The sequence below is a fragment of the Anomaloglossus baeobatrachus genome, chromosome 5 (genome assembly GCF_048569485.1).
Source record: "Anomaloglossus baeobatrachus isolate aAnoBae1 chromosome 5, aAnoBae1.hap1, whole genome shotgun sequence".
NCBI lineage: Eukaryota > Metazoa > Chordata > Amphibia > Anura > Aromobatidae > Anomaloglossus > Anomaloglossus baeobatrachus.
Window position 1 is genome coordinate 115,739,407 of NC_134357.1, and position 25,358 is coordinate 115,764,764.

Consider the following 25,358-nt stretch of genomic DNA (forward strand, 5'->3'; position numbering starts at 1 on the left):
TTTAAATGTTTTGCACAAAATCTAAAAATTAACTAAAACTAAAAATTTTCTTTTTCTTTTGGTCACCAAATTCTAAAACACCCATAACCTGCTTTTTTTCTTTAGATGGAACTTGTGTAAGGATTTGTATTTTGCAGGACAAGTTCTAGATTTTAATGTTAATAACTTTGGGAGCATATAAAATGTTTTGATTACTTTTTTGATAGGAAAGAAAAAAAGAAAAAAAATCTGTAATTTGTTTATTTATTATTTTATGCAAAAATAACTTTAAAAATAAATCTGATGGGTTGCCCTGGAATTCAACTCTGGCCAATTGCCGATACACTACCTGCCACATGGACGTACAGTTCTCTCTTTTTGTGAAAATGGGGTCAAGTGGCTAAAAAGCAGTAACTAACCTTGCTGGACAATTTTCCATTAGCTTGGACAGGTTTCCCAGGTGGGATTCCATGCCGCCACCCCCTTCCTCGTGATCCAGTCTGAATATGGTACCTTGGGGTATCTTTGCTAGACTTCTGCAATAAAAGTAAGAAGTAACTCAGGTTTTTGGGGTTATGTTATACAGTATTTATCATCATAAAGACCTCAAAAGCATTAATTACAAGGCAGTGAATTAACTTTGTGACAGACTCTACTTTAATTCTATAGTTAAAATTAATTTTATTGTTACATTAAAGAATTCAAAATTCAAATAGTGTGTGTGGGAGGGTATTTGAATTTTTTAATAATAAAATTAATTTTAACTATAGAATTAAGGTAGATTCTGTCATACAGTATTTACCATACAATATATGTACTAAAGTATTGGGACACAAGTCTTAATCATTAAATTCGGGTTTTTCATTGAATCCCATTGCCATAGTATAAAATCCAGCCCTTCGCAGTGCCGTCTGCCTGTACTAACATCTGTGCAAGAATGGCTCGTTCTCCAGATCACACCAATACCACAGTGGTCCCGTAATAGGACATCACCGGTGTAAGGCTATGTGCTCACGCTGCGTTTTTGCGCGGAATTTTGGGTGAAGTTTTGGTCTCAAAACTGCATGAATTTCCTTCCCCCGCAAAGTCTATGAGATTTCATTTTTCTGTACACATATTACAGGTTTTTTTGGCTGCATCTTTGTGGTGACCACAAAGATGCAGCATGTCAATTCTTTTTGTGTTTTTCACGCATTGAATGCATTAGACAAAAACACAAAAAAAAACGCATGTTTTTTGATGCGTTTTTCCTGTGGATGCGTTTGTGCGTTTTTTTTGGGCCAAAAACGCTGCATCTTTGTGGTCAGAAAAAGATGCAGCGTGCAGTCGTAGGACGCGTCATGCACACGGGCCTCAGAAGAAGGAGGACGGCTTTCGCCGCAGAGAGGAAGCGCTGGACTGGAGAGCAGTGACACCCATCGGACCAGACCGCCCCTTAGGTGAATATTCTAAAAGTGTTTTTTACGTTATACAGTGCGGTCTGGGCTCCTATATACAGTATTCTGGAATGCTGTATATGAAATCTCACTGAAGGTGGCTGCAGCTTATAGTCGCTAAATCTGGTGACAGGTTCTCTTTAATACCAACAATCACCTATAGAATGAAATACAACGAAGATTGTGAGTCAAGCCCTCTTGTCCATCATCAGTGCCTGACCTCTTCTGGAGTGAAGGAATACTTACAGGCACACTACTAAATTTTGTAGAAAGCCTCCTCATAAGAGGAGAAGCGGTGACTAATTCCATAGTAAGGATTATGGATTTAGAAGGGGACATTACAAAAAACGGATTTTTGTGTACTCACCGTAAAATCGTTTTCTCTTAGCCATCATTGGGGGACACAGGACCATGGGTGTTATGCTGCCTATCTATAGGAGGACACCAAGTAGATGCAAAAGCATAGCTCCTCCTCTGCAGTATACACCCCCTGGCCAGGCCAGGCTACCTCAGTTTTAGTACACAAGCAGTAGGAGAAAAAAAAACAAAAAACAGTAAAAACTTCTCAACAGAGGAACATGAGAAAAGAAGAGTCATAACCAAATAAGGTACTGAAAGAACCAAGGCCCAACATGGCAATAGGGTGGGTGCTGTGTCCCCCAATGATGGCTAAGAGAAAACGATTTTACGATGAGTACACAAAAATCTGTTTTTCTCTGACGCCTCATTGGAGGACACAGGACCATGGGACGTCCTAAAGCAGTCCATGGGTGGGAAACATAAAAGAAGACAACACAACCCAAGGACTAGGAACCAGTCCCAGACAGCCTGGAGCACCTACTGAGAGAGGTGCTCTACTGCCGTTTGCAGAATTTTCCTACCCAGATTTGCCTCAGTTGAAACCTGGGTATGGACTCTGTAATGCTTTGAAAACGTATGTAGGCTAGACCAGGTCGCAGCCTTACACACCTGTTCCACTGAAGCCTGATGCAGAATGGCCCACGAAGCGCCAACTGCTCGCGTGGAATGAGCCCGCAGCCCACTAGGAATGGGCTTGAGTTGCAAGCGGTAGACTTCCTGGATCGCAGAGCGAATCCAGCGAGCCAGAGTTGCCTTTGAAGCTGCCTGTCCCTTCTTAGGCCCCTCAGGAATGACGAACAAAGAGTCCGTTTTCCTAAAGGGGGCTGTCCTGGATATGTAATATCTGAGAGCTCTGACGAGGTCTAACGAATGCAGAGACCTTTCCACCCTATGAACCGGGTGTGGACAAAAGGAAGGCAGAACAATGTCCTTGTTCAAGTGAAACGGGGTAAGAACCTTTGGAAGGAAATCCAGAAGGGGGCGTAGAACCACTTTGTCCTGGTGAAAGATCAGAAAAGGCTCGCGGCAAGAGAGTGCTGCCAGCTCCGAAACCCATCTGATGGACGTAATTGCCACCAGGAATGTTACCTTCCAGGACAGAAGAGCAAGGGAGGATTCCTTGAGGGGTTCAAAGGGAGACTTCTGGAGACCGTCCAGAACAAGGTTGAGGTCCCATGGTTCCAGCGGCCGTTTGTATGGGGGAACTAGACGGGAAACGCCCTGGAGGAAGGTCTTGACTTGCGGTTTTTGAGCCAGGCGGCATTGGTAGAAGATTGAGAGCGCTGAAACCTGCCCTTTAAAAAGGGAACTGAGAGCCAACCCCGCTTGCAAGCCAGACTGTAGAAAGTCGAGAATTCTGGGGATGGCCAGAGGCATAGGCTGGACGTTAGTTTCCCTGCACCATGAAAGGAAGATTTTCCACGTACGGTGGTAAATGCGGGATGAAGCAGGCTTTCGGGCGCTGATCATGGTGGAAATAACCGCGGGGGAGAATCCCGCTCTTGTTAATACCCAGGTCTCAATGGCCATGCCGTCAGCTTCAGGGCTCTGGAGTTCTGATGGGAAATGGGCCCTTGGGTCAGCAAGTCTGGGATGTCTGGAAGGCGCCACGGTGCGTCTGTGAGCATTTGTACTAATTCGGCGTACCAGACGCGCCTGGGCCAGTCCGGTGCTATTAGTATCACGGGACTCCCTCTGTCTTGATCTTCCTGATTACCCGCGGCAGCAGGGGTAGAGGTGGAAATATGTAAGATAGGCGGAAGTGGTGCCAGGAGCAGACTAGAGCATCCGCGCCGATGGACTGCGGGTCGCGTGACCTGGCTATGAACGCGGGTACCTTTGCATTCAACCTTGAGGCCATTAGGTCCACGTCTGGTGTGCCCCAGCGAGTGCAGATGTGTAGAAACACATTTGGGTGGAGAGACCATTCTCCGGCGGCCAGGCCTTGGCGACTTAGAAAGTCTGCTGCCCAGTTCTCTACCCCCGGTATGTGTACCGCTGATATCACTGATCCCGTCGATTCGGCCCAGCTGAGGATCTTGTGGGCCTCGAGATAAGCCGCTTTGCTGCGGGTGCCCCCCTGCCGATTGATATAGGCTACAGCTGTCGCATTGTCCGATTGGACTCGAATCTGACGACCCGCTAGCAGAGCTCAGAACGCTCTGAGCGCGAGGAAGATCGCGCGGAGTTCCAGGATGTTTATGGGTAGGAAAGACTCCTGGGGCATCCAACGTCCTTGAGCAGTGTGGTGCCGGTACACTGCTCCCCAGCCTAGGAGGCTGGCGTCCGTGGTCAGGACCAGCCAGTTCACTGGGAGAAAAGATCTCCCCTTCGATAGGGATGAGGACCGAAGCCACCAGCGGAGTGCGTACCTGACTGAAGGCGTCCGGTGAAGATGTCTGTCCAGGGAGAAGGGGCTCTTGTCCCAGGCCGCTAGAAGGGCTAGCTGCAGTGGGCGGAGGTGCAGTTGAGCAAAGGGTACTTCTTCTATAGCCGCCACCATCCTGCCGAGCACTTTCATGCTGAATCGAATGTAGCGAGACTGAGGACGTAGAAGGCAGCGTACTGCTCGTTGAAGAGCGATCGCCTTGTCCTGAGGGAGAAGGATCAAGCCCCGACGGGTGTCCAGGGACATGCCCAGGAAGGTGATGGATCGTGATGGGATCGGGGATGATTTGTCCAGATTCACTAGCCACCCTAAGCGGGATAGGGTGTCCACAGTATTCTGTACGCTGGTTGAGCAGTCACGGAAGGAGGGGGCCTTGATGAAGAGGTCGTCCAAGTAAGGGAAAACGACTACTCCCCTGGCGTGAAGGACGCTCATGGCGGCCGCCATGACTTTGGTGAAGACCCTTGGTGCGGTGGCAAGGCCGAAGGGTAGAGCTACGAATTGAAAGTGGGAGTCCTGAATTGCGAAGCGGAGGAACTTTTGGTGATCTGGGGCGATGGATATGTGCAGGTACGCGTCCTTGATGTCTATGGAGGCGAGGAATTCCCCTTCGACCATGGATGCAATAATGGACCTTAGGGACTCCATTCTGAATCTCCGTACGTTCACATGTTTGTTTAGGTGTTTGAGGTCCAGGATGGGTCGAACTGACCCATCCTTTTTGGGGACCACAAAGAGGTTGGAATAAAAACCCTCGAACTTCTCGTCGTGTGGGACAGGTATTATCACTCCTGCTGTTTGGAGCGAGTGGATTGCTGAGAAAAAAAGCTTTGCGTCGTGTTCGAGTCTTTTGGGGGTTTGAAAGAAAGAACCGACTCGGGGGTCGGGTCCGAAATTCTATGTGGTAACCGGAAGACACAAGGTCTCGCACCCATTTGTCGTCTGAGGCGGCAGCCCAGATGTGTTGAAAGAGCCGCAGTCGACCTCCTACAATGAGTGTGTCTTCCGGGGCGCCAAAGGAGTCATGAGGGGGGAAAACGTCGTGGCCGAGTCTCCCTAGTCCTGGACTGTTTCGGTCTAGGCTGCCATGACGAAGTGGGTTTCGGGGAGAGCTGAGGTCGGTCGGTCTCTGCGTAGTCCGCGGCTGGTGGCGGGGACAGCACGGGGTGTCGACCAACCAAATGAGTTCCGAAAGGAGCGGAACGAGAACTGTGGACGTCTGGTGAAGGACGTCCTGGACTTCAGCTGGGGGAGGGAGGTACTCTTTCCTCCCGTGGAGTCAGAAATGAGCTTGTCCAGACGTTCGCCAAACAAATCGGTCTGGAAAAAAGGGAAGGCCCGTGAGAGACTTCTTGGAGGCAGAGTCCACTCGCCATTGTCGGAGCCAGAGAGCTCTACGGATGGCTATGGTATTTGAGGCGGCAAACGCTGCGCAGGTAGCAGCGTCCATGGAGGCCTGGATGAGGTACTCCGCCGCAGCGACAATTTGAGCTGTTACCTCTGTGAAGGTATGAGTGAAACTGGGATTCCTCAAGCGAAGTGTTAAGGGATTCTGCCCAGACCGAGATCACCTTTGCGACCCACACAGAGGCAAAGGAGGGCGAGAGGGAGGAACCCGCAGCCTCAAAAGCAGAGCGGGCGAGGTGCTCCACCTGTCTGTCTGTCGGGTCCTTAATGGTAGAACCATCGGGTAAAGACAGGAGTGTCTACCGGGGGGGGGGGGGGGGGGGGAGGTGTGGTCGAGGTGAGGCAAAAGGGTACCGGGACTCCATGAGTTTTCGGTTAACGAAGCGCCTGTCAGGCTTCTCCCTTTGCTTTGTGAGGATATCCTGAAACTCTGGATCAGCGAAAACCTCTTGGGGTTTCCTTGCCCTCTTAAAGGAGACCGCATGGTCAGTGGTAGTGGATGGGGGATCCTCCACATGCAGAGTTTGGTTCATTCCTGCTATAAGGGAGTCTATTGCAGTTTGATCATCTGGGGAGGCGGAAACCAAGGAATCCTCTTGGCATAAACAGCATTCTCCCTCCTCCAGCTCTTCAGAAGCCGTGGAGCATGTGGGAGAGCCTGCCCTGTGTGCTCCCGAGGGAGAGCCCACTGGAGACACCCGGCCGTGTGCTCTTTTCCTGATCCCTGCAACCGGTGAAGCATGTGCCCGGATTACCTCAGAAGGATCCTCCATAGGGGTATCCTCAGGCTGCATTCCGTCCAGGGACCCAGAAGGGTGTGGAGGACGACATTGGACAGTTTTTCCATGGATTGGGACAGAAACTGTGCCCATTCCGGTGGGCTGGGGACTCTGGGCTGATGGTTGCGGCGGTGGTGGCAGGGGGTTCTTGGGGGGCTATAGGGGCACAGGACTCACAGAGAGAAGTGGTGTGTTTACGTGGTAGCTCAGCGTGGCAGGCAGTGCAGGCTGAAAAATAGGCTATGTGGGCTTTAGCCCTCTTAGTGCATGTTCCTAATAGGAGTATGCCAGGAGGGGGAGCAATGCTCAGCAGGGCTACAAGTGAAGAAAGCACCTCACCAGAATCAGCCGATGGCCCTATCCTCAGGAAGGAGTAAGCTCTGTGGAGATCTTCGCACGCTTTCCGGGGGAGGGGGGAAGGCGCGGCTTATCATGCCCGCGGGGGGGGGGCGGAGCGCTAAAAGAGTGCGAAGAAGAAGTCAGTGTGCCCCCCCCTGCTGTTGTAGTAAAAAACGGCGGGAAGGGAGCTTCTGACAGTTTTCCTCCCTCTCCCTCCAGTCAGCACACAGCTTGTCACTGGTGGTTATCAGCCGGCTTTTCTGCTAGAGCAAATAAAACAGAGCAAATAAACAGCGTGAGTCCCTGAGCTCTGTGCCCTCCCCCTGCCACCGGGAAATTATCTGTGCAGGACTTTCTGCAAACAGCGAGGGACTTCCCCCCCTTCTCCAGCCAGCAAGCTAGAGACAAGTTAACACTGTGTTTTCAGGATCCTTGGGGCTCTCCTCCTTGCACTTAGCAAGGGACTTTCTCACACCGTCTTTTCTCCCTTTGTCTGGGAAACCAGTCAGGGGGATCTCACCTTAAACACTGCTTCCGTCCAGGCAGTGAAAATAGCAGAGCCAGCTTGCTGTGTCCGGTCACACCGGTGCCATATTCATCTCAGAGCCTGCAAAGAGGGGCTGAGGAATTGGTGCTATATTCAACTCAGTGCCTGCAAAGAGGGGCTGAGGAATTGGACTATAGGGGCACAGGCCTCTACCCTGGGCTTTGGAAAATCGGTGTCTGTGGAACCCGTCGTCCAGCCCAGGATCCAGCGTCGCAGGAGGGGGTACGTGGAGGCGACACTCCACGTTCCCGCCCGTTGATGGTAGTGGGAGATCGGTCCCAAAAGGAAACAGTCTCCCTCAAAAAATAACAAACCTTGAAAGGAAGTGTCTCCTACAGACACTAAGCTAAAACTGAGGTTGCCTGGCCCGGCCAGGGGGTGTATACTGCAGAGGAGGAGCTATGCTTTTGCATCTACTTAGTGTCCTCCTATGGATAGGCAGCATAACACCCATGGTCCTGTGTCCCCCAATGAGGCATCAGAGAAAGCTCCTGTAGGTGTAATGTGTAGGTGCCATAATACTTTTATCCATATAGCGCATTAGATACGTCCGTAAAGAAGCTAACGTACCTGTCCAAAATGCAGGTTATGTTATTTTTGTTCACCTCTTTGATGTAACCAGTTGAGAGAGCAAGGAATTTCTTTTCTTCTCCACTTACTACAACTCTGTCTCCCGTCATCAGGTTTGTAGCTGGAATATCGCCACTACGGCGCTGAAAGCAATGAAGGTGCTGCCCATCACTCACACTCTGTACACCTCCCAAACGTGTGAGGTTTCCAACACACTGTCCATCCACTTCTCTGAAAGACAGCAAACACAACACTAATTAATGGCTCATTGAAAAAAACAAGTACACCATTTGTCGTATAGATGCCTTCACATTCATGGATATCTTTGACAGATCGCCTATAAGGAACAGTTTAACCTCTTCTATGCCAGTGACATGTTCTAGCCAAGTCATGACTTAATCAATGAAGATATAGTAAATCCCAGAGAATTAGCTTTCAGAGGATCGCACAGACATATAGTCTAGGTCTCAGATCTTTGCTCTATTTAGACACAGACACTTTACAGCTGTCAGACAGAAGTCATCTACAGCACTGATGTGAAAGAGTTTCCTTCATAACCATTACCGTTCTTCCGATGAAAGCATCCAGATATTTTTTCTGCCAGTTTTTGACTCTTTTGATAACGCTTCTAAAGAGCACATGAGGTACCAAAGATTGAAGTATCGCAGATGAGAGATCTTCAGATGTGCAGTTTCACGCTCAATAACTGGAAGCATGTCATTGGGGATATAAAAACTACCGCTCTGCTGTTCTACAGATCTAGATGTGGAAGACAAAACAAAACTTAAGTCAATGAGAAACCTGGCATATTACTTGTTAGCAAACTATAATAAAACTACAGGTACGCGTTGCCTTATAAAAGACCGTGTACACATAGAAGCTGCACATGCCCGTCCTATCCGCAACACCCCTGTGATACGATTCATTTTACCATATAAATTACTGAGAGAGATATAGGGTGCATGGTGAGGTTTTTACCTCAGTATTTGTGGCCAATATCAGGAGTAGAACAGAGGAAAAGTATAATAGAAACACGTGCACCACTTCTGGATTTTATACTCACTCCTGGATTTGGCTTACAAATACTGAGGTAAAAAAACACTAACCAAATTCTCCAGATGTGCAAGTGGCCTTATGTATTAAAAAAAAAAAAAAAATTTTGAGTGCTCGATTGTTGGAACACCAGAAACCATGGGTTTTTTCGAAAGAAAAAATTTCCCCTTTAGTTCAGGAAAACAGAGGGTAATGTCCTCACTGTGGCCCACACAAAAAAAACAAAAAAGATTACAGTCTGCTAGATATTAGACCGCATCTTCTCACGTCTCAGTGGCATGACCTTTTTTCTTGCCAAGGCAATCAGCGTTCAGGTACTGCTGTGGTTGGTCCTTGCTCTTGGTCTCCTGCCACCCACTTCCATAGAGTCTGGCGCGTTGCACGAAGTGAAGAACAATCTGAAGACCTAGACCGCATGACCAAGCATCTTCATGATAGGCGAGTAGACTGTGTGCTGCTGTCTTAGAGTTCTAATACATTCCCAGGTCTTCTAGCCTATTTTTTTTGGCATTGTCTAGCCTTCTCAGGAGTTTGCTTAGCTCTGCTTCTTTTCCAACATCTCCAATGACTTCTTCGACAGGGGTTCAAACATAGTCCCCGCCTTCGGCTGTAGCCATTTCCTCATTCAATCAGGCTCTCTCCCCGCTCTTCAGCTTCCCAACCCTTCTTCCTTGGGTGATGCCATTTTTAACCCACTGCACACATTCCCTGTCGACGCCAGCAGCCTCCAGCGGAATCATGATGCCCATTATAGGACCTACAGCTCCCACCACTCCTCCACTCAACTCAGGCCAGGACTCCAATTCGTAGGCTGTCTACCAAATGGATCAATGATGCTGCAGCCAGCAACGTGCTCACCCTCCTGGAAAGTTAAAGGGGTATTCCCATCTTCAAGATCCTATCCCAATATGTTGTAGGTATAATAATATTATAATAATAATAATAATAATAATAATAATAATAATAATAATAATAATAATAATAATAATAATAATATTAATAAATAATATATAATACCTCCAATTAGAAATGTAGTATAGTTTCCTGATGTCTCTTACCTCATGTGCATGCATGGCAGTAGCTTAGGTATCCATTGTTATGACCACTAGCAACTTACTGTCCCTATATGAGTGGCTGTAACCTTGGGTAACTAATTATTGTAATGCCTTGCACATGAGGTAAGTGACATAGCTTTTAAGAAGAACTATACTACATTTCTAATTGGAGGTATTTACTAATATTCTTACTATTACACCTACTAAATATTAGGATAGGAACTTGGAGATGGGAATAACCCATTAAAGGGGTTGTCCAACAAAAAATGTGCATTTTAATTAATGGATCTTGGAATAATAATAATTTCCACAATTGGATGTTTTAAAAAAAATAGAAAAAAAATGTTCCTGTGCTGAGATAATCTAATATATGTGCCCCTGCTATGTACTGTGTAATGGCCGAGTCTGACCGCACAGGGACATGGTCTGTTCGTGCCACATCTCCTGGATGGGGAGGACACAGAGTATAGAAGGGATAGCAGGTGATCATAGCCGATTTTTTTTTTGTAAGGTAAAACATGGGGTTTTTATATATGTTAAAAAAAAGTCAGCAGGACAGGTCCTTTCAGTAAAGCCATGAGAACCTCTGTAACAAAAGGCAGGGCCTATTGGGCTGACTATCAGTGTATCATCGACAGGCATCTTTTTTTTAATATATTCTATTTACATCTATTATTAGGCATTGCATATAAAAAAGAGAATTTTGTTACTTACCGTAAATTCTTTTTCTTATAGTTCCGTCATGGGAGACCCAGACCATGGGTGTATAGCTACTGCCCCCGGAGGACACACAAAGTTACTACACTTAAAACGTGTAGCTCCTCCCTCCTAGCATATACACCCCCTGCTAGCCAGTCCTAGCCAGTTTAGTGCAAAAGCTGAAGGAGGACATCCACCCACAAGAAGAGACAGAGTAAAATCCGGAAGAACCGGAACCTCTGTCTACAACAATAACAGCCGGTGAAGACACACGGAACAAGAAACCTGCCAACAGCCAATAGGGAGGGTGCTGGGTCTCCCATGACGGAACTATAAGAAAAAGAATTTACGGTAAGTAACAAAATTCTCTTTTTCTTTATCGTTCCTATGGGAGACCCAGACCATGGGACGTTCAAAAGCAGTCCATGGGTGGGAATAAACAGACAACTGAGAAGCAGGTAAACCTAACTTCACAAATGGGCGACAGACACCGGAAAAATGCGTCTGTCCAAGCCCGCGTCTGCCAAAGCATGAGCATGCCTTGGGTAGTGCTTCGAAAAAGTATGCAGACTAATTCGAGCTGCAGTCTGACAGACCTACTGAGCCGTAACCTGGTGCCTGAAAGCCCAAAAAAGGCGCCGACAGGTCTAATCAAATGTGCTCTGATCCCCGGCGGGGAAGGCACTTGAGTACACTTGTAGGTCTCGAAAATGGCCGACCTAAGCCAACGAATCAGGGTCGGCTTAGATGCCGAGAGACCGCTACGCTGACTAGCAGTCAGCACCAGAGAGAGGTGCACCGCCTAATAACGGCGGTGCGAGACACATAGATCCGGAGCTCCCGCACCAGATCCAGGATATGCAACGCTTCCTCAAGCGATGAACAGGAGCCGGAAAAAAGGAAGGCAGGAAAATTGCCCCGGATAAGGTGGAAGCAGTAACCACCTTAGGGAAAAAAAGTCCGGAGTCGGACGAAGACCACCTTGTCTTGATGCAAAAGACCAAAAAAGGGGGTGACTCCGAGAGAGTGCAGCCAGAACTCTCTGACGGGAAATTATAGCCACTAGAAAGACTACTTTCTGTGAAAGATGAAACAAAGAAACCTCCCCAAGAGGCGCAAAGGGGGGGTTTCCGGGAACCGGGAGGACCGGATTAAGGTCCCAGGCTCCATAGGCCGCCGGAAAGGCGGAATGATGTGAGATGCGCCCTTAAAGGAGCGCACCGGAGCCAGCCGGACGATACGCCGCTGGCACATACTGACAGAGCCGAGACCTGTCCCTTAATGAGGGATAGTCCTAGCTGTAGACCGGACTGTGGAAGGGACAGGAGGGTCGGCAAGGCCAAAAAGGTCAAAGGACACTTTGGAGCTTGAGTCATAGCGGAGATGACTTCAGGAAGGATATCAGAAGTCGCCAAGATCCAGGACTCACGAGCTACGCCGTCAATCTGAGAATCCAGAATTCTGACGGAAAAAACGGACCTTTTGAGAAAAGGTCTGAACGGTCCGGAAGATGCCATGGCAACCCAACGGACAGAAGGAGCAGGTCAGAGTACCAAGCCTGCCTGGTCAGTCTGGAGTATGAGAATGACCCGACGGCCCCCTTTACTGATCTTGCGCAGGACTCTGGACAAGAGGTAGAGGGTGAAATACATAAAGAGACGAAGCTGGGATCAAACATGAACCAGTGTGTCTACCGCAAAACCTGAGGATTGTGGACCACGGTTGGACAGCTGAAATAGTCTGCCTCGCAGTTTTCACATCTAGGATGTGGGCTGCGGATACGGTGGACTAGGAGTCACTTGTCCACTGAAGAATGTTAAGCCGCCAAGATTGCCAGGCGGCTGAGTGTCCCGCCCTGGAAGCTGATGTAGGAAAACGCTGTCACGTTGTCCGACTGGACTCGAATGTGCCTAGCCGCCAACAGATGGTGAAGGCTTAGAGAGCTAGAAATACAGCTCTGATTTCCAGCACATTGATCCAGAGGGCTGATTCGGACAGAGTCCAAGCGCCCTGCGCTCCACGGTGGAGATATACTGCTCCCAAGGCGGATAGGCTAGCATCCTGGTGAGGATCACCCGGGACGGGGCCAGGAAGGAGCGCCCCTGAGACAGAGTGGCCGAAGCCACCACTGAAACGAGCCCCTGGTCAGTGGCGAAGCCACCACCCCGTGGGAGGAGGGAGTTCGCTTGTACAGCGGAAAACATCCAGTCTCAGAGGACGCAGGAGAAACTGGGCAAGGAATCGCTTCCATTGACGCCACCGTCTGACCAGCACCTGTATATGGTGTCTGATAGAACGACGTCGACCGCCAGCGGAGGGACTACTGATCGACTAAGAGCAGCTTCACAAGTGCCGACAGAATCTCAAGAAGGCCGTCCAGGGCAAAAGATCACTGCCAATCCCTAGGGGTGCAGGACCCTAATCACAGCTGCCCCAATGAGAATACTCGAGGGGCCGTGGCTAACCCCAAGGGAAGAGCCACGAATTGGACCACTCCGATTGTCAAAACGTAGTCAACGCTGGTGTGAAACTGCGATTGACTCCTGCAGATAGGCATCTCTGATGCCGGTGGCTGCTAGGGAATCTCCTTGGGTTCTTGATTGATCCGGTGAAAAACACACGGAACAAAACCGAGACTCCATGTGAAAACGCCACACCTGACTATGCTTGAAAAGCTAAAGATCCAGGTCGGAAGGCACCGCCCTCTTCGGGGACTAGGAATAGATTTAAGCAAAAATCTCAGAACCGTTCCCAGTCGGGAGCCGGTACAATTACTCCATTGGCCTGCAAGAAATGCCACGGCCTGTGAGAAGGCGGCGGCCTTGGAGCCGGGAGGAGTTGACAGAAAAAATCTGTTTGGCGGGTGGACAGGATTCCATCCTGTAGCCATGGGAGATATAATCCCGCCCCCCCTGAACGGAGACGTGTTAGCACCCTACGTCGCCAAGTGGAGAGAGCCTGCCACCGACCAAGGAGGTTGTTGGCGTGGCTAGATAGCTCGGAGGAAGCTGACTCAGTGGCAGCATCTCCTGCGGTCTTCTGAAGACGCAGCTTCGAGCCATTTGGTTCTATGAACCTAGGCCGAGCTAGAGGACGATCAGATGGAGGAACGGAAACCACCGAAACCTCAACTGATTCCTGCCCTGGACAGGTTCCCTGGTTTAGGTTTGTGGCAAGGAAGAACACTCCCCGCCAAGAGCTTCCTTAATTTCATCCAGTTGGTTCCGAGGAACTGAAAACTGGAGTGGTTAAGGAACACACTCCTCGTCCTGTTAAAGGTATACTGATGCCTTTCTGCCTGGAGGTCCAGTACAAGTATAATGGACGCAATCCAATCATTCGCATCTGCGTCACCTACGGACGGATCAATGTACATAAGGTAGCGTCCGAGCCCCTGGTAGAGACATCCTCCTCGTCCAGTGAGTCAGCTCGTAATCGGAGCTGCGGGACGGGGAGGACAGGGGACCCTGCGTCTCCCTGTCAGGAGGACGGGGTCTGAGCCCAGAAGGAGAGTCCCTTGTGAGCTTCGCTGAGCGAGCTGAAGCAGAAAACGCCCTGAGAAGGGGGCTGCATGCTCAGCAGATGCCGGGACAGCCGACCCCTGGAAATAGGATTCCCCCAGGGGTCAGCCACCGAAACCGGAGCAGCTGGAGGGACCATTAATGAGCCTCCAAGCTGAGGGGCCACAGTGGTTATGAGCTCGGTACAGCCGTACGAGACTACCTGCAGTGGACAATAAAAACAGCCTACAGCCTCGCTCTGTGAGACATGCTGCAGAGGTGGGGGCTCTGTCTAGAATGTCTAGAATACCCAAGACAGGGGTTCAGCCTGGGGAGACTCCAGGCTGAGGCACCACCACATAAGAACCATTACAGTGTGGGTCTGTGCCGGTTCAGGCAATGTGAGCTTACATGCAGAACATGTAGTGTACAGCCTTGGAGCTTTGCTCCTAGAGTGAGACATGCTGCTGAGGAGGAGGTTCTATAATAAAGAATTAACTCCTTCAGAATGCCCTGAGAGTGTATAATAGTGCACAACCAGAGGTTGTGACTTATCAGGCCACTATATGAGTGCCCTCCGGATTCCAAGCCTGGACCCCCAGCCAGATATTCACTCCCTCTGCACTGCAGAGCAGCCAGCGCCGACCAGTGTTCTAAGAACGCTGAGAAAATGGCGCCAGAGTGAGGGGGGGGCGGGGGTTAACCCAGGAGCGGGAATCGGAGGGCTAAGAAGATGTACAGGGGAGGGAATCATCTCCTCAGATAGGAGTGTCCTCCCCTGTGCAGAGCGGCCGGCGGGCGGCGCTGCAGTGTCCCCCTGCATGACTGACATGCAGGGGAACGAAACGAAACTAGGCCGCGGCTGAAGCCGGGGCCTAGAGTTAAGCATGCGGCCGACAATCAGGCATCATCGGCGCGGTTCTCAGTAAAAACCGTGGAACCGGCCGGAAACACAGTAAAAAGCAGCATTACCAAAGTAAATCACTGTCCCCCCCAATAAAAGTGCCCCACATTGCAGAAGGACCCTCTGAATAACGTCTCTATACTTAGCTTTGAGACGCAGGGCCCAGTCCCTGGGTGGGGTGGGGGTTCAGTGCTCCGTCCAGCAGGGTCCCGCAAAAGGGCTGCGGATGGAGGTCGGTCTCCTGCCAGGCAGTGAGAACCGTGTTGGCTCTAACTTCAAGCCAGAGCCCCTAAGGGATGGTGAAGGAGCGCGGCATGAAGGGCTCCTGCCCTGAAGTCAACCTTAACAGCACCGCCGCCAGGGGGGTGAGAAGGGACATGCCGGGAGTCCAGTGGACCCGCTTTTCTTCCAAATCTTTAGAAAAAATGAAAAATCAAAAAAGGATGCATGTGTGTGTGTGATTCCTCCAGACACAAAGCATGAAACTGGCTAGGACTGGCTAGCAGGGGGTGTATATGCTAGGAGGGAGGAGCTACACGTTTTAAGTGTAGTAACTTTGTGTGTCCTCCGGGGGCAGTAGCTATACACCCATGGTCTGGGTCTCCCATAGGAACGATAAAGAAAGGTGCATTACAAATACAGTACACATAATTATCAATTACTACTTTCTATATAAATGTATTTGGTCATAACTAAACTAGCATAATGCTATATGTCCACAAATAGCCTGATCTAACGTAGTAGAAGAGCCTGCTGCCCAATTTTACTGCTGACTGACAATCATGGCTGCCACTTCTTGGCTGTATATGTGCAATTCTGGCTTATAGTATGTAATCTTTTAAAAAAAAAAAAAAATAATGAATAATGAATACAGTACCTGCTGTACAGAGCGCAGTTCCGAAGTTGAGAACAAAATTTACACGCTTGTTTGTCAGCAATTAGTGATGGGAGAGAGGAAAGCTTTATTTCTTTGGTTCCCTTGTCAGATTTATGTACCACATTTGTCAAATAAAATGACAATTCGTTCCTTATTTTCAATAATTCTGAAATAGACATTCATAAAATATTAACAAATTTGAGCCCAAATGTATATCTCTAGTCCAATGGTGTAAATCAGCCAATTCATACAATAAAGGAGGTCGTACATTTACTAATGTAACCCAAGAGGGTCACACTACAGATTTTACATCAGGATAAAGAAGGGAATTTTGTTACTTACCGTAAATTCCTTTTCTTCTAGCTCCTATTGGGAGACCCAGACGATTGGGGTGTATAGCTACTGCCTCCGGAGGCCACACAAAGCATTACACTAAAAAGTGTAAGGCCCCTCCCCTTCTGGCTATACACCCCCAGTGGGATCACTGGCTCACCAGTTTTAGTGCAAAAGCAAGAAGGAGGAAAGCCAATAACTTGGTTAAACAAATTCACTCCGAGTAACATCGGAGAACTGAAAAACCGTTCAACATGAACAACATGTGTACCCGAAAAAACCCAAAAATCCCGAAGGACAACAGGGCGGGTGCTGGGTCTCCCAATAGGAGCTAGAAGAACAGGAATTTACGGTAAGTAACAAAATTCCCTTCTTCTTCGGCGCTCCATTGGGAGACCCAGACGATTGGGACGTCCAAAAGCTGTCCCTGGGTGGGTAAAGAAATACCTTATGTTAGAGCTGCGAAGACAGCCCTCCCCTACGGGGAGGCAACTGCCGCCTGCAGGACTCTTCTACCTAGGCTGGCGTCCGCCGAAGCATAGGTATGCACCTGATAATGTTTGGTGAAAGTGTGCAGACTCGACCAGGTAGCTGCCTGGCACACCTGTTGAGCCGTAGCCTGGTGTCGCAATGCCCAGGACGCACCCACGGCTCTGGTAGAATGGGCCTTCAGCCCTGATGGAACCGGAAGCCCAGCAGAACGGTAGGCTTCAAGAATTGGTTCTTTGATCCATCGAGCCAGGGTGGCTTTGGAAGCCTGCGACCCTTTGCGCTTACCAGCGACAAGGACAAAGAGTGCATCGGAGCGGCGCAGGGGCGCCGTGCGGAAAATGTAGATTCTGAGTGCTCTCACCAGATCTAACAAATGTAAATTCTTCTCATACCGATGAACTGCATGAGGACAAAAAGAAGGCAAAGAGATATCCTGATTAAGATGAAAAGAGGATACCACCTTCTGGAGAAACTCCTGAATGGGGCGCAGCACTACCTTGTCCTGGTGGAAGACCAGGAAAGGAGCCTTGGATGACAGCGCTGCTAGCTCAGACACTCTCCGAAGAGATGTGATCGCTACCAGAAAAGCCACTTTCTGTGTAGTCTAGAAAGTGAAACCTCCCTCAGAGGCTCGAAGGGCGGCTTCTGGAGGGCAACTAGTACCCTGTTCAGATCCCATGGATCTAACGGCCGCTTGTACGGGGGTACAATATGACGAACCCCCTGCAGGAACGTGCGCACCCTAGGAAATCGTGCTAGACGCTTTTGAAAAAAGACGGATAGCGCCGAGACTTGCCCTTTAAGGGAGCCGAGCGACAAACCTTTTTCTAACCCAGATTGCAGGAAAGAAAGGTAGACAATGCAAATGGCCAGGGAGACACTCCCTGAGCAGAGCACCAGGATAAGAATATCCTCCACGTTCTGTGGTAGATCTTAGCGGACGTGGGCTTCCTAGCCTGTCTCATGGTGGCAACGACCCCTTGGGATAATCCTGAAGACCCTAGGATCCAGGACTCAATGGCCACACAGTCAGGTTCAAGGCCGCAGAATTCCGATGGAAAAACGGCCCTTGGGACAGTAAGTCTGGTCGGTCTGGTAGTGCCGACGGTTGGCCGACCGTGAGATGCCACAGATCCGGATACCACGCCCTCCTTGGCCAGTCTGGGGCGACGAGTATGACGCGGCTGCAGTCGGATCTGATCTTGCGTAGCACTCTGGGCAAGAGTGCCAGAGGTGGAAACACATAAGGGAGCCGGAACTGCGACCAATCTTGCACTAAGGCGTCTGCCGCCAGAGCTCTGTGATCGCGAGACCGTGCTATGAAGGTTGGGACCTTGTTGTTGTGCCTGGACGCCATTAGGTCGACGTCCGGCCTTCCCCAGCGGCTACAGATTTCCTGAAACACGTCCGGGTGAAGGGACCATTCCCCTGCGTCCATGCCCTGGCGGCTGAGGAAGTCTGCTTCCCAGTTTTCTACGCCGGGGATGTGAACTGCGGATACGGTGGAGGCCGTGGCTTCCACCCACATCAGAATCCGCCGGACTTCCTGGAAGGCTTGCCGACTGCGTGTCCCTCTTTGGTGATTGATGTATGCCACCGCTGTGGAGTTGTCCGACTGAATTCGGATCTGCTTTCCTTCCAGCCACTGCTGGAAGGCTAGTAGGGCAAGATACACTGCTCTGATTTCCAGAACATGGGTCTGAAGGGTGGACTCCTGCTGAGTCCACGTACCCTGAGCCCTGTGGTGGAGAAAAACTGCTCCCCACCCTGACAGACTCGCGTCTGTCGTGACTACCGCCCAAGACGGTGGTAGGAAGGATCTTCCCTGTGATAATGAGGTGGGAAGAGGCCACCATTGCAGAGAGTCCTTCTGTGAAAAGGATACTTTCCTGTTCAGGGATGTTGACTTCCCGTCCCATTGGCGGAGAATGTCCCAATAAGAGGACGCAGATGAAACTGCGCAAACGGAACCGTCCCATTGCCGCCACCAACTTCCCGAGGAAGTGCATGAGGCGTCTTAAGGAGTGCGACTGACCTTGACGGAGAGTCTGCACCCCAGTCTGTAGTGACCGCTGCTTGTCCAGCGGAAGCTTCACTAGCGCTGAGAGGGTATGAAACACCATGCCAAGATACGTTAGTGATTGGGTCGGTGACAGGTTTGACTTTGAGAAGTCGATGATCCACCCGAACGTCTGGAGAGTCTCCAGCGCAACATTCATGCTGAGTCGGCATGCTTCTTGAGAGGGTGCCTTGACAAGTAGATCGTCCAAGTAAGGGATCACAGAGTGTCCCTGTGAGTGCAAGACTGCTACCACTGCCGCCATGACCTTGGTGAACACCCGTGGGGCTGTCGCCAGACCGAATGGCAGAGCTACGAACTGAAGATGGTCGTCTCCCATCACGAAACGTAGAAAACATTGGTGCTCTGTAGCAATCGGCACGTGGAGATAAGCATCTTTGATGTCTATTGATGCTAGGAAATATCCTTGAGACATTGAGGCAATGACGGAGCGGAGGGTTTCATCCGGAACCGCCTGGCCTCCACGTGCTTGTTGAGCAGTTTTAGGTCCAGAACGGAACGGGAAGAGCCATCCTTTTTTGGCACCACAACAAGATTGGAGGAAAACCGTGTCTTGTTCCTGAAGAGGAACAGGGATTACCACTCCTTCTGCCTGCAGAAGAGCATCGGCTCGGTGGGGAGGTGGGGACGTTCTGAAGAATCGAGTCGGAGGACGAGAACAGAACCCTGTCCTGTGCACGTGGGCACAATGTCCCTCACCCACCGGTCTGTGACCTGTGGCAGCTAAATGTCGCAAAGGCGAGCGAGTCTGCCATCAACCGCGGATGCGGAGAGATGAGAGAGCTGAGAGTCATGAGGAGACCGCCTTGGTAGCGGTTCCTCCGGCTGCCTTCCTTGGGCGTGATTGAGCCCCCGGAAACTGAGCCCCTCTGAGGCTTTTCAGCTCTTTTGGACGAGGACAATTGGGACTTGCCCGAGCTTGGGAATGACCGAAACCTCGACTGTCCTTCCAGGACAGCATTAATAGGGTAAGTCGCAATGCAGACATTGCGAGGTTACGGACGCCCCTGCGGCACAAATGTACATATGCTCAAGACCAGCTGTGCAAGAACAGCTGAAAAGCTTAGGGTGCCCATACGGCTGTAAATGTCGGAGCAACCGACACGCCGATAGCCTCATAGACAGATTTCAACCAGAGTCCATCTGTCTGGCATCTTTAAGTGAAGTCCCATCTCCACTGCAACTATAGCTCTAGCCGCAAGCCTGGAGATTGGAGAATCCACCGTTGGACCCTGGGTCCCACGCTTGACCACGTCAGGGGGAAAGGGATAACGTGTATCCTTAATACGTTTGGAGAAAACGCTTATCTGGTAAGCGTGGTGTTCCTGGACTGCTTCTCTGAAGTCAGCGTGGCCAGAAAAATACTCAATCTACGTTTGAGCTACTGAAAAGGGACTTCTCCTGCTGTGAAGCTGACTCCTCCGCTGGGGGAGCTGAGGGAGAAAGATCCAACATTCCATTGATGGACGCTATAGGATCATTCCTTATGGCGTCACCATCCGGTGTATCCGGATTGAGAGCGTTGTCAGGATCAAAGTCCTGATCAGCTACGTCTGCCCCATCATACAGAGAGTCTCCTGGGACCCCCCCCGGAGCACCGATTTTATTCCCAATGAGGGTGGCCAGGGAGCAATGATCCAGATTGCCCATGGCCTGTCCGGACTGCAAGTCTCTATCCCATTGCAACTCCATCCCTGTCCTTGGACAGGGTTGACAGGTGGTTCCTTTGGCCACGTCTAGTAGAGACCCCGGCTGACCAAGTGCTCCAGGGGAGCATTGCACACAATGGGGTTCAGTGCCGTGGAACAGTATCACATGCAGTAAAAACAGCATCGAAAGCCTGAGTTGCTTATATGCTGCTGCCGACTAGCCATCTAGGACATAGCCAAGAATGGCGACCGTACAATGCAATGTATAGTATACCAGCATAAAGTACAATGAACACTGCAGCACATGCAATACAAGCAGCATAGAAGCCTGTGCCTTGGCACCCCTGCTTTTCTGCTGCTGTAGACTAGCCATCTAGGGGAATATAGCCCAGAATATCGACCATATAGTGCAATGTATAGCATACAAGCATAAGTACAAATGAACACTGCAACCCCTGCAATACAAGCAGCATAGAAAAAACCTGTGCCTCAGCACCCCTGCTTTTCTGCTGCTGTAATCTAGTCATTCTAGGCGAAAATAGCCCAGACTAGCGACCGTACAGTGCAGTGTATAGCATACAAGCATAAATACACATGAACACTTCAGTACATGCAATACAAGCAGCATAGAAAGCCTGTGCCTTAGCACCCCTGCTTTCCTGCTGCTGATGTGTCGCCATCTAAGAGGGCATATAGCCAAAAATAGCGACCTATGCAGTGTAAGCATAAAAATACCAATGGACAACTGCGGTATTTAGTGGGGTCAGCACTTCAGGTGCCGCTTACCGCCCGCCTATAAGCGGGTGTGTGGTCGCCCTAGTCCTGTGCCTGGTCGCCCAGAGTCCGATCTTTCAGCTCGGACTGCAGGAATGGCTGCCGGCGTCCTTCTCCCGCTCGTGTGAGTAGGGGGCGGGCCGTGGGCGTGCCCCCAAGGCAGAGCGGGAAACCGGCGTCCCACAGTGTCCAGTGAGAGGGCTGGAGCATGTAAATAAGGCTCCAGCCCTCGGCGCTGCTGATTGACAGGGTGGGGGCGGGAACGAAGCGGAGCTAGGCCGCAAAAGCCGGGGACTGGATTTATAAGCGCCGCCGCCGTAAAAGCGCGGTCGGCGCTAAGTCCCCGGCGCACTACAAGTCCCAGCCGCGCCGCCGCTCCCGGAGCGTCCGGCGCGGTAGTTCCCCATACATAAAGTCACTCAGCTAGGCTGTAGTGACTGTAACCCTTTACTGTCCCCGGCGCACTAGCACACCCAGCAAGTCTGGAGTGTGCTGTGCCTGTGTGTACGGGGACACAGAGTACCTGAATGGTGCAGGGCCATGTCCCTGAACGGTACCCAGCTCCGTATCCAGCAGGTTCAATGGGTCTGTGGATGGAGCCCGGCCTCAGGGCTTTGGGGCCGGTAAGATCCCACTTCCTCAGAGCCCCTCAGGGGGATGTGGAAGGAAAACAGCATGTGGGCTCCAGCCGCCGTACCAGCAATAGGTACCTCAACCTTACAAACCACAAGTGGGGTGAGAAGGGAGCATGCTGGGGGCCCTATATGGGCCCACTTTTCTTCCATCCGATATAGTCAGCAGCTACTGCTGACTAAACAGTGGAGCTATGCATGGATGTCTGACCTCCTTCGCACAAAGCAGAAAACTGGTGAGCCAGTGATCCCACTGGGGGTGTATAGCCAGAAGGGGAGGGGCCTTACACTTTTTAGTGTAATGCTTTGTGTGGCCTCCGGAGGCAGTAGCTATACACCCCAATCGTCTGGGTCTCCCAATGGAGCGCCGAAGAAAATACCTCTATTAGCATTTTTCTGGAGTATCACAAATTTTTAATACTAAAAGAATAAGTTCACACCAACATATTTTTGGTCTGATTGCTGTCTGTGAAAAAAAATAGAGAGCACTGCGACCAATATTATTCAATGGGGCAGTGCAGATGAGCAATATTTTTAATATTTTTATTTTTTCACAGACCGAATTTGTGTTAAAAAAATAAAAATTTGCAGTATGCACCAATTTCTTCTGCACTAGTTAAAATTATCAGAGTTTTCTAGATGAAACTTGGACAATTGTTTTATAGACTCATGTGAACCTGGCCTAAGAACTTATGTCATTTTAGGAGAAAACTACAGTATATACTCGAGTATAAGCCGAGTTTTTCAGCCCTTTTTTTTAGGCTGAAAACGCCCCTCTCAGCTTATACTCAAGTGAGACTGCCACAGAAAATATTCTCACCTGTCCTCTGTTCCCGCTGTGTCTTCTTACCTGCTTCTTGCAGACCACAGGCACAGAGACCTCTTGGTGATCGTGGTCGGTGCAGGAGCCGCTGCTGTTGTCGATCACCACAATCGGTGCCGCAAAGCATTTAAGTAAAGTTCAGACGACAACAGCGGTGGCCCCTGCACCAGCCACGATCACCAAGGGGGTCTCTGTGCTAGCAAGAAGCAGGTAAGAGGACACCACAGGAGCAGAGGACAGGTGAGCATAAGAGTGGGAGTGTGTGTGTGAACAACAGCATAATAGGGGACAAGAAGGGGACCCGATTGAAGAGATTACTAAAGGATGGGGCACAATACTAGAGGGCTTATTACTACAGGGGACAATATGTGCACATTATTACCAGTAGCTCAATTTACCACCCTAGGCTTATACTCGAGTCAACAAGTCTGCCCAGTTTTTTTGTGGTGAAATTAAGTGTCTCGGCTTATACTCGAGTATATGCGGTATATCTTATAGCAATGGTTCCATGAGTAAGGAGCGAATTGCAGTGATCTCGATGCGAGATTACATTATATACTAAATAGATTTGAAAGAATATATCGTGGACTCCAGTGTGAAAGCCAATAATCAGAGAGTTCTATCAAATCGCTCCATATTGTTTTGTATACAGTATAATAAGCTGCTCTGTTGGGCTTAGCCATTACTAAATGTGGAGCCATATCACTAGGATATGCCGACACTCTGATCAGTGCAAGTCAGAACAACAGATTTATCCGCTGACCTTAGCATTAGGCAGGCATAGATCGTAAAATCCCTTAAAGGGAACCGGTCACCAGTTTTGGTGACTATAAGCTGCAGCCACCACCACTGGGCTCTTATATACAGCATTCTAACATGCTGTATATAAAAGCCCAGGCCACTGTGTAGAACATAAAAATCACTTTATAATACTTACCTAAGCGGTCGCTGCATTGGAGTTGGGTCATATGGGCGTCTCCGTTCTCCGGTGCCGACGCTTTCTCTTTCAGCCATCTTCATCCTTCTTCTGAAGCCTGGGGTGCATGACACATCCTACGTTATACACACTCGCCGATAGCGCGCAGGCGCACTACAATATTTTGATCTGCCCTGCTCAGGGCAGATCAAAGTGCACCTGCACAGGACCTCACTGCCGGCGAGTGTGTATGACGTAGGACGTGTCATACACGCCGGCTTTAGAAGAAGGAGGACAAAGATGGACGAAAGAGGAGGCGCCGGCATAAACTTGGGCATCAATTATAAGACAGATCTGTATTAACCTTAAAATATCCTCTAATATTATAACCACAATGTCCCTTTCATAGTGCTAGGCGAAGATACCCTATACAGAGTACTCACTACATACATGGACGTGATAATACACACATTCACCGCACACAATACCCATTGACTGCACATTTACACACAATGGATAAGGGATAACTTGCTATGTTGGGAATAACCCTTTACTGCATCAACTTGCTCATACCCCTTCCCCAGTCCACCTATGTAATGTACGCTAATCCTTCTGCTTTATAGTATCTAATTTTTTTTATCTATGGGTAAACATTCTGCAGAGAAGTCAATGACAACTACAAAGGCATTACTGTGACCTCTGTGTATACCACCATTGGTTTCCTTATTAAAAAAAAAAAAAGTTATTAGTTTCTGTCACTTACAGGCTGCACACCATCTCATTATAGGGTAGACTGGGATAATGAACTAATTGCAGACCTTGAAAGAGGTTGCCCGCTACTTTTACATTAATGACCTATCCTTAGGATATAGTAGAAAACATCCAGCTCACTGCTGTATTATCGTTGCCTTCTGAGTTTTAAACACCTGATCCAGCACGGAGAATCCAAGGTACGGACTCCAATATCAAGATACATAGAACAAAATCCAGCGGATCACAGGCTTGGTAAAAAGTAACTTACATCTTTATTCTTGCATTTTAAAATTCCACAGCGCAGGCGGCATCCACAGAAACAGGAATTAAAAGATTAATTCATCCAACGCATTTACTTTTACATTATGACCTATCCTTAGGATAGGTCATTAATGTCTGATCAGCCGGGGTCTCGCACCCGGGAACCCCGTCGATTAGTTATGGCAGGTGTCGGACAGCCTGGCAGCAGCAACCTGAAATGCTCAGTTCTGGAGCTGCCCCGTCAAATGATAGTGTCCATGGCCAGGTACTGCACATCCGCCTCCCATTGAAATCAAGCAGTGGCCGCTATCAGAAGGCGGGGCAGCTCTGGAACTGAGCATTTCTGGCCACCTTCTACCACCGCAGGCACCGGGAACAGCTGATCGGTGGTGGTGCCGGGTGTGGGACCCCGGACGACCAGACATTGATGACCTATCCTAAGGAAAGGACATCAATATAAAACTAGTGGCCAACCTCTTTAATTCCTCTCTGCTGGTATAGCTAGAACCATCAACTTTATGTAAGCCGATTGTCCAAATTTACTGTTTCCAATCATCATGTTATTGGCCCCACATCGCGTTTACATCTGGAGTTGTGATGCCTAAAACGATCGTTTTTCAGGTGAGGTAAACAATGCAATCACCTAATAAATGAGCGTTTTGCTTGTTCATCGGGCGATTGCTGGAATGATTTGGCTGATAACGAGCACTAGTATTCGGCTAGTTTAAATGTGTTTTAATGAATAATAAGC

General features: G+C 49.5%; 1 protein-coding gene across 1 annotated transcript in view; it reads right to left on the reverse strand.

Annotated features, from left to right (window-relative positions):
* The window catches only part of DNA2 (DNA replication helicase/nuclease 2), a 127,428-nt gene that overhangs the window by 67,650 nt on the left and 34,420 nt on the right, over window positions 1-25,358 (reverse strand). Inside the window, exons 8-11 of the mRNA XM_075348790.1 lie at window positions 15,895-16,060; window positions 8,371-8,565; window positions 7,807-8,037; window positions 399-515 (exon numbers count right to left, since the gene is read on the reverse strand). Of these exons, the coding sequence (XP_075204905.1) occupies window positions 399-515; window positions 7,807-8,037; window positions 8,371-8,565; window positions 15,895-16,060 (709 nt within the window). The remainder of the gene's footprint in view (window positions 1-398; window positions 516-7,806; window positions 8,038-8,370; window positions 8,566-15,894; window positions 16,061-25,358) is intronic.